Source organism: Crocuta crocuta, unplaced genomic scaffold (genome assembly GCF_008692635.1).
Source record: "Crocuta crocuta isolate KB4526 unplaced genomic scaffold, BGI_CrCroc_1.0 scaffold168, whole genome shotgun sequence".
NCBI classification, from domain to species: domain Eukaryota; kingdom Metazoa; phylum Chordata; class Mammalia; order Carnivora; family Hyaenidae; genus Crocuta; species Crocuta crocuta.
In genome coordinates, this window is record NW_027532591.1 from 6,116,126 (window position 1) to 6,126,079 (window position 9,954).

General features: G+C 45.4%; 1 protein-coding gene across 3 annotated transcripts in view; it reads left to right on the forward strand.

Annotated features, from left to right (window-relative positions):
* The window catches only part of DIO1 (iodothyronine deiodinase 1), a 17,511-nt gene extending 15,253 nt beyond the window's left edge, over positions 1 to 2,258 (forward strand). For all 3 annotated transcript variants that reach the window (XM_077779771.1, XM_077779772.1, XM_077779773.1), the window contains one exon: positions 1,514 to 2,258. In XM_077779771.1, coding sequence (XP_077635897.1) covers positions 1,514 to 1,582 — 69 coding nt within the window. In that variant the 3' untranslated portion in view covers positions 1,583 to 2,258. The remainder of the gene's footprint in view (positions 1 to 1,513) is intronic.
* Positions 2,259 to 9,954: the final 7,696 nt, after the last annotated feature.

A 9,954-nucleotide genomic window follows, 5' to 3' on the forward strand; every position in this document is an offset into this window, starting at 1 on the left:
GAGGGGGTGGTGTAGGAGGGAGAAGAGAGCAAACCCTGTAGTTAAGAGCTGGAAATGCAGAAGCAGGGATTCAAGGAAGGAATTGAGTCCCAGCCTCCTTTCTGGTGATTGTGTCCCGCCTTAGGGCTTCCAGCCTGGCCAGGGTGGGGGATGTAAGCACAGCCTCCAACCACTCGGGCACTGTTGGCCTTCCCTGGGAGGGCAGAAACCGGTTCATAGCTGCCGAAGGGATTTCAAGCCTTGGAGAGCCCATGAAGCCCAGCCGTGTGGATACTCCCCTGCTGGCTGCCAGCCCTGCTTATGTGGGTAAAATGAGCAACAATTTGCAGATCAATCTCCAGGGTGCCAAGGGTCACAGCATAAGAAGTCAGGTTCTTCTGCCTTTCTCCTCCCCGGAGACACGGCTGTGAGATGGCATGATCGAGGCCAGCAGGGTTAGGCCCCGCACAAGTACTGGCAACACGGAAACAATTTGAAGATGGCTCACCCCTTCCTTGGAGGTGCTCACAGTCCGGAGGATGAGGAAGACACGTCGAGTGTCCAGTGTCCCAAGGGCTGTGAGACTCCAGAGCAGGGATCAGCACACCTTTTCAGCAAAGGGCCAGACTGTAAATATTTTTGACTTTGTGGACCAGACAATCCCGGTTACAACCATTCAATCCTGCTGTGCTAGCACAAAAACAGCACAGACAATATGTAAATGGAAGAGTGTGAGGCATCAGGACAGATTTGGCTCTCAGACTGTAAATTTCTCGACCCCTGAGGAAGGGTGGGCTCTTTGGAGGTGGTGACAGTTGCTTGGACCTTGAAGGCTAGGAAGCCAGCCACGTAAGCATGGTGAGTGAAAATCGTGGCAAATATAGGGAAGAAGGTGAGCAAAGGCACTGAGGCATGTTGGCAGGATGTGAATGGAGAGTTGGGGCATTTAGGTGACTGGGGTCTCATTCCGGGCCAAGGAATCCAGCCCCCTTCTTAGGGCAGAGGCGAGCCATGGATGGGTTTTGAGCAGGAGACAGGCATGATTGGATCTGTACTTTAGAAAGATCAGTGGCTATTGGGTGAGGTGTGGACTGGAGGGGGCAGGGACAGAGGACTTCAGATAGTCAGGAAGTGGGGTGCCTGCCCAAGTAGGGGATGCAGAGGCTGAACTAGAGCATGGGGACAGGAGATGCAGAGGTGGTTCTGATGTGTAGAGAAGATAAGGCCTGTCTGAAGGTCTAATTATGGAAGATCAGCTTATGTGTAAAGACCGGTTTCTCCTTTAGAAACGATTCCCTTTACCCCAGCTGGTTCTCCTCGCACTTCTCTCTCCAGTCTGTCCATTAAATGTGAGTGCCACTCCACACCCTCTCCCTGGGTGATCTCATCTGCTTTATGGTTGCATCTGCCATTGTCTACGCCATCCTGACAACCCCCACGTAGCTATTGCCAGCCCAGTACTCTCAGCTAAGCTCCAGACCTACTAATTCCTATGAGTCGGACATCTGGGAATGCTGATTTGTTTCTCTTACAGGGTAAACCTGGCCCTTGGAACTACCATCCAGAGGAAGTTCGTGCTGTTCTGGAAAAGCTTCACACTTAGTCTGGGCAGATCTCCCAGCCCTAGGTGATCAACAGGAGGGATCCTCAAGTCCTGGCTCTCCCCCCACCCAGCCCATGTGGCTTTTACCTCTTGAGCTGTATCCCCAAGCTGAACCACTAGCTCACATCTGTCTGATCTAACCCAGCAACTGTAATCAGAAAACGAAGCAGCAAGGTTAAAGGCTGTACAAAAGGTCAATGCTGCCCCCACGGCAGAGACCACATTCATTGCACGTGGTCCCCATCTCCAGCCACTCTGATTCCAAGTGGTTAGATACGGCAGTCCTTGTGTGAGGTAAATCTGTCTTACCAAATTTGCCGTTTATGGAATTGATCATCTAAGACACTAAACTGGTTTCTAGAACCAAGCATGGGGAGAACTCCTGTTGTTTGGAGAGAGAGAGAGAGAGAGATGAGGAGTTGAGAGATGTCATTCATTCATGCAGATGCTCGTCTTTGAAATTGCTTCTCTCATTTCTTTGTGAGTCTCCTGACGGTCATTTGTGTTAGATTACATCACACTAAGGGATAACCATTAGTATTCATCTGTTTTAACTCTGCTTCTTTTCATGTTTGTCTATGACGGCCACAGCCTAAAGTACACACAGCTGTGACCTGACTTGAAAGAAAATGTTTTAAGATGCAGCAAGCTAATACAGAATGATTAAAACATAGCAGGCAATCTGGGACGGCTTCGGTGTGATCTTTTACATTTTCTTTTCCGGTGTGTGTCAGCCTGTTTTATCTTTTTTTTTTTTTTTTAATAGTTTATTGTCATGTTGCTCATCCCCACAAGTGTGTTTTATCTTTTATTATAGCCCACTGTAATCTGATCTGCAAAAATACCATATGCTGGCAGTGCCTCATTTGGTGGGAAAAACATTCCCTGTGGGTTCTGTATCAAATGTGTCTTTGCCTCATGAACTCTTGCTAAAGAATGTTTCATGTTGGAGGGGCGCCTGGGTGGCTCGGTCCATTAAGTGTCTGCCATTTGATTTCAGCTCAGATCATGATCCCATGGTTCGGTTTGTGGGATCAAGTGCCTAGTCAGGCTCTGTGCCGACAGCATGGGACCTGCTTGGGATTCTCTCTCTCTCTCCCTCCCTCCCTCTCTGCCCCTACCCCACATGTGCTCTCCCTCTCAAAATACATAAACTTAAAAATAAAAATCGGGCAGAGCCTTCAGTGGCCATTGCCTTTAAAGAAAAAACAAATTTTGATTCACATTGGGATCAACCTACCTTCTCAACATGACAAAAGAATGCATTTGGGAGACATTTTTCTTTTCTTTTAAAAATTTTTAAATGTTTTATTTATTTTTGAGAGAGAGAAAGAGAGTATGAGCAGGGGAGGAGCAGAGAGAGGGAGACACAGAATGCGAAACGGGCTCCAGGCTCTGAGCTGTCAGCACCGAGCCCAATGTGGGGCTCGAACCCACGAGCAGTGAGATCATGACCTGAGCCGAAGTCAGACGCCCAACGGACTGAGCCACCCAGGCGCCCTGGGAGACATTTTTCTAACAACGAAAACTAACTCTTGGCTCTGCCTTAGTTGCCACAATGTTAATACCATTAATGTTGCTATTTTATTCTTTTTCAAAAAAAGTTATCATTAATCATCTACCAGGTACCCATTTTCAGATATGTGAACTCATCTAACCTTAATATATTTCAAAGAAGAGATTATGATCTCATTTTATAGATGAGGAAATCAAGGCTCAGAGAGAAGTAACTTGTGGAAGGTCTCAGAACTAGCAAGTAACACGCAGAGATTCACACCCCATCTCTAACTTCAAGCCAGAGTCCCGGCTCTGCTCCCCACTAGCCACGTGGCATCCTGAACTATAAAACGGGGTATCAGTAGTGCCTGCTGCATATTGGATTCATGAGTAAAGCACACAGAAAGTGCTGCTCTCAGAAAGAGTAAAGCATGGTGCCTGCCTTGGAGAAAATGCCAGGGATGTGTTGGCTATTATTATTGTTTCACAACTGCCTCTTTGGGCCTTTTTAGGGAGTGGGGGAAGGAAGGGAGGCAGGACAGTAGGGACACGGAATGAAAATTTTTCATCCTGCCGAAGCAGTGCTGGCATGAGTTTGTGAGGTCATTCCGAGAATGAGTAGCTGGGGAAACAGCGCGGCTAAGGCACAGCCGAGCACTGTCCTTCCTAAGTGCCAAGTTCCACAAAAGGAGACAGCGGCTAAGACCATGCTCCTCTGAACCACCTCTCGGATGGTCCCCGATTCATGCCTATAAATGCACAGTAAGTCCCAGCTTTCAATAAGTAATAGTGGCTGGAACAGAGGAGGTTTTAGAATGTTAAAATAAACCCCAAGCATTCCAATTCAATTCTCTTCAGTTTAATGCTTCAGACATTAATTGAGCACGGATTCTTCTTCCCTGGGTGCTAAGAAATGCATACTCGGACGAGGTCCAGCTATCATTCTCCAGCAGCTTAACCTCGTGGGGGACTAGGCATACATGGCAATGACCATAACTCAAAGCAAACACGATGGGGACAGCTGAGATAAAGACAAAAGTACAGAGCAATTCCTCGGAGCTGGGTGGGCCTGGAAAGGCCTATCGGAGGTGGGGGCATTTGGGCTTGGTCCTCAAGGGGACCCAGGCCTTCTGTATTCTGCGATGGGAACCTGGAGAACGTGGGAAGGGTAAGGCGTATTAAAGTGGAGAAACCTCGGGGTGCCTGGGTGGCTCAGTCAGTTGAGTGTCTGACTCCTGATTTCAGCTCAGGTCAGGATCCCAGGGTAGTGGGATCGAACCTCACATTGGGCTCCGCATGAATGTGGAGCCTGCTTGGGATATTCTCTCTCCCTCTGCCTCTCTCCCCTGCTGACACTTGCTTGCTCTCTCAAAAAAAAAAAAAAAAGTCTCAAGTAGTTTTCTCAAGAAGAGCACATGGATCTTGTATTCCCTGAAGTCTTACATGCTTGCAACCGCCCATCTACGGTCTGTAAGCCTGCAGGACACCTGGCTGGGTTGCAGACATTGCTCCGCTGTTGTCTAGAAGTCCTGAGAGGAAAAGTCAGGCCAGCCTAACTGATCACCCCTAGCACTGCTTGAATTGCTTTATTGTGCCCAGAAACCCATCAGACTCTTTCTTTATACTTGAGGTTCAGTAACTTCACCAAGATATAGTCCAGGGGTGAATGTTCTAATATCAAAATGCCTGGAATGCCACTATAGTCTGAATATTCATGTCCCTCCCCAGATTCACATGCTAAATCCTGAAGCCGAACATGAGAGTATCAGGGGAGGAATGGAGGGACCCCTTACGGATGAGATTAGCGCTTTTATTAAAGAGGCCCCAGAGAGCCAGCTGTATCCCTCCACCACGTGAGGACACAAGAAGTCTGCAAACCCAGAATAGGGCCCTCACCCGACCTTGCTGACACCCTGATCTCAGACTTCCGGGCTCTGGAACGGTAAGAAATAAATTTCTGTTGTCTATAAGCCACCCAGTGTATGGCATTCTTGTTACAGTAGTCTAAGCAACTAAGGCACATACAACCCCCTCTTCTGGTCCTAAGATTTAATTCTTACTATTTTTTAAACTGGTTTTTGCTCAGGTCATGATTTCACAGTTAATGAGTTTAAGCCCCCATTGGGCTGACCATACAGAGCCGGCTTGGGATTCCCTCTCCCTCTCTCTCTCTGCCCCTCCCCTGCTCTCTTGGTCTCTCTCAAAATAAGTAAATAAACTAAAAAAAAAAAAGAAAGAAAGAAAGAAAGAAAGAAAGAAAGAAAAAGAAAAGAAAAAATTGCATAGTAATAGGTAGAGCCATCCCTGTCGGAGCCAAGGGCAATTCAATCAATGGAGATTGCCTTCCTTTCAAAGCCTGCTTGGGCTATGATGGGGGTGGGGGGGCGGTGCGGGATCTAAGTTGAATTTTAGTGAGAAAAGAGGAGTAAGGTACCAGAACCCCTGAAACACAGGACACAGGGTGGCTTGTCCCAGAACACGGGAGAAAAACAACAGGGAAGGAAGACTGAATGTGTTCATGTTGCGGTGGTGTGTGCGGGTGGGAGGCGGCCGGGAGGATGAGAGACGATAATCTTAGATACCGGAGACCAGGGAAGGCCTGACTACACTTTGTGTAAGGACCTGAAGTAGCCGAGGAAGCTAGCCGTACAGACACCTCAGGAAAGAGGAGGCAGACTCAAAGGTCTAAATCACATAGCACACACAGCACAATGCGAGGCAGGAGTCAGTGGCGGTGGTGATAAATCCAAATGAGGGATGAGGGGGATGGAGGAAGCCAACTGGGGACAGATGAGACTTTGAAAAGATGATGGGGTTCAGCAGTGAGGAGAAAAAAGATAAAGCCACATATTGTTATAGCTACTGCTTGAAGCCTGGAGAGGGTTTTATAAGGGTGAAATAAGTTTTTAAAGCCCAGGAAAATGCAGGTTAAAAAATGCTGTTTTTAAGTATCATAAAGTGGTATGACAAGCACTAACACTGATAATTTGTTCTCTGCAGCCGCAGAAGGCAGAAACAGAGAAAAAAGGCTTAGAGATCATTTACTAGGCCTGTGCCAAAAAGAGCAATCAGACAAACCCTGGACATCCCTTCCAGAAATCTGTGAGCCTTTCTTACACAAAGAACCACTGACATTTCAGTTTAGGAAGTTGGCCGAAAGAAAATCCTTAGCACTTTATTTTATTGAACATGAACACAATTGCTCTACGTCACCTTCCTTCTCAAAAACCTTAAATGGCTCCAGTGTTAAGGGAAACTATCTGAAAGTATTAAAGGCTCTCTGTGATCTGGCTGTGATATATGGTTTTCGTCTTCTTTGCCCTAGTCAGACTTAAATATTCATCGCTCTCCAAATGCGTGTGATCAAAGAGGACCCATCTTCACATCTCCAATCACACCAGCATTGCTCTTGAAATACCTTTCTTACTCTCCTCCATTTATTTAAAACTTACCTAAGAGTAACTCTGTGCAACAAATCTTGGTAAGTAGTTTAGCAAAAAGTATTAAGAGCCTTAAAACTGTTCCTAACTTCGACCAGTTCCCTCTGGAAAGGAAATCATCTGAGGGGCAGCACAAAGATACCCTCGGTACCATTGTTGATTTTTATTTTTCTATTGTGAAGAATGTCAAGCATACACAAAGATAAAGGGATGGGTACAGTGAAGCCCCCCCCCCCATACATCCACCACCCAGATCTAACAATTTGCCATATTTGTTTCAACTTTTTTCCTTAAAAAATTCTACTTAAGTATTTTAAAGCAAATTCCAGTTATGTCATTTTACCCCTATTTACTTCTATACACCTCTTTGAAAAATATGAGCATTTTCTTGCCTAAGCTTAATGCCAGTAACACACCTAGCAAAATGAACAGTAACACCCAATCTGTAAGTGTATTTCCCCAACTATCTTTAAAATGTCGTATTTTCAGTTGGTTTGCTCAAATCAGATCCAAGTAAGATCCACACATGGCATGAAGTTATTGGGGCTCTCATTCCTTTTTGAATCTAGAGTGGCCCCTCTCCCTTAATTAATTCCCATTTTTCATGCCACTGACTTGTTGACGAGACCAGGTCACTTGCTCTGTAGGCTAAGCCACATTCTAGATTTGTCTGTGAATCAGTCAGGATAGGCCAGGTTATACTCCAAATTTCATTGGCTCAAAACAATGAAGCTTTGTTTTTCCTTCTGTACGTCCATCTCACAGTGGCTGAGAGGCCTGCTACCTGCCATCACCAGGTTCACTTCCAGACCCAGACCGATGAAATAGTTATTGTGTAGAGCATCATTGCTGGTCATTCTGACAGAGAAAGGAAAGAGGTCTGAAGTGTCTTATGCAGGCAATTAAACAGTCAGCCTAGCAATCACCTTCCCCTCATCTCATTACTCACACTTGGTCACATGGCCCTACCCAAACAAAGGTGGCCAAGAAGTATATCTTACCATGCACAGGGAAGGCACAGGTCTGCACATTTCAGTGAGCTACAAAATGGCTTCTAATCCATTTGCGTCCTTGTGGTGTCATTTTACTTGTTTTTCCATCCCTTGTATTCCCTGAAAATGGAAGTGAACTCTAGAACTTGATTCAATTTAGACTCAGTGATTCTGGCACGAGGACTTCAGAGGCTGGCCTGTGTGCCTCATGCTGCATCACATCAGGAGTGTGTAACTAGTAGCTTATAGAAGTGATAGCCACTGCCTTCCTCTCCTTCCATCATGTGTGTGTGTGCATGTGTGCGCGTGTACATATATATATACACACACACATACATACACTGAGAGAGAGACAGAATGGGAGAGAGAGAGAGGGAGGGAGAGAGATTGATTTTAAGAAGTTGGCTCCTATGCTTATGAAGTTTGGCAAGTCCACAGTCTGTGGGCTTGGTTGACAGTCTGGAGACCCAAGGAAGAGCTGATGTTGTAGTACAAGTCTGAAAGCTGTCCACTGGCAGAATTCCTTTTTGCCTGGGAAAGGTCAGTCTTTGTCCTACTGAGGTCTTCAACTGATTGGATGAGGTCCCCCCACATTATAGAGGGCAACCTGCTTTATGCAAAGTCCACCAATTAAAATGTTGATCTCATCCAAGAAAACCCCCCACACATAAACATTCAGAATGTTTGAACAAATATCTGGGCATTGTGGCCCAGTCAATACAACACATAAAATTAACTATCACAAAAATACTTCACTAAGATTGTATTGTGAGTTGAACTGTCTCTAAAAAGACATGTTGAAGTCTTTAAAAAAAAATTTTTTTTTTTATTTATTCCTGAGACAGAGAGACAGTGTGAATGGGGAAGGGGCAGAGAAAGAGAAAGACAGAGAAGCAGGGTCCAGGCTCTGAGCTGTCAGCACAGAGCCCGATGCGGGGCTCGAACTTGGGAACGGTGAGATCACGACCTGAGCTAAAGCTGGACACTCAACCGACTGAGCCACCCAGGTACCCTGACATGTTGTTGAAGTCTTAATCCCTGATTGTGACTTTACTTGAAAATAGTTGCAGATGTAATTAGTTAACATGAGGTCGTACTGGGGCGCCTGGGTGGCTTAGTCGGTTAAGCGTCCGACTTCGGCTCGGGTCATGATCTCACAGTTCATGGGTTTGAGCCCCATGTCAGGCTCTGTGCTGACTGCCATCTCAGAGCCTGGAGCCTGTTTCAGATTCTGTGTCTCCCTCTCTCTCTGACCCTCCCAGCTCATGCTGTCTCTCTCTCTCTCAGAAATACATAAAACTTTAAAAAAAAAAAAAAAAGATGAGGTCCTACTGGAGTAGGATGGGCCCTAATTCAATATGACTCATGTCCTCATAAGAAGAGAAGATACACAGAAACAGATCTGCCCAGGGGGAAGATGTGAAGACACACAGAGAGAATGCCACATGATGACAGAGGCCGAGTGGAGCTATGATGCTACAAGTCAACGGTTTCCAGCAACACCAGAACCTGGGAGAAAGGCATAGAACAGTCTCCCTCAGAACCTCCAGTAAGAACAAACACTGTCGGGGTGCCTGGGTGGCTTAGTCGGTTAAGCGTCCGACTTTCACTTAGGTCATGATCTCGCGGTTCGTGGGTTCGAGCCCCGCGTCGGGCTCTGTGCTGACTGCCAGATCTGAGCCTGGAGCCTATTTCGGAGTCTGTGTCTCCCTCTCTCTCTGACACTCCCCTGCTCATGCTGTCTCTCTCTCTCTCTCCTAGAAATTAAAAAAAAAAAAAAAAAGAACAAACACTGTCAATACCTTCACGCCTGACTTGTAGCCTCTAGAACTGTGAGAGACTAAATTTCTATTGTTTTCAACCACCAAATTTGTAGTAATTATGGCAGCCCCAAGAAACGAGTCTGAACCCCGCAGGCAAAATGCTATGTTGTAATGCCATTGTTTCTGTGTGTTTATCAATCTGAGATAAAGTTAGTTTCATGCATTTGTTTGTTTTTGATATTCTGGATTTTTTAAATTTTAATTCTTGGCTATAGTAGTTATTTATGTTTTCAAAGTCAAGCTATATAATGAAGTACATTAAGAGAAGTTTTATTTCCCTCCCATCTGTCCTATACTGTTCCTTATCTCCCCAACATATACAAAAAAATCAAATAATATCCTGTAATGGTTGTTTATGGGAAATCTGATGCTGTTTTTCCTAATTCTCTGAGATTTTCAAATCAGGACAAAATAAAATTAAGAGAAATAAAATTACTTGTCCTACAAGGCCCAACTCATGTCACCTCCATTAAACCTTCCCATAAGTACTTTCTCTTTTCTGAACTTATACATTCTGTGTCTATATTGCTCACGTAGCCCTTTTCAACAATCAGTTAAAAAATTAATGCACCAAACCTAAAGAAAATTAATGCACTGAGACCTGAAGGGTACCCTGTTAG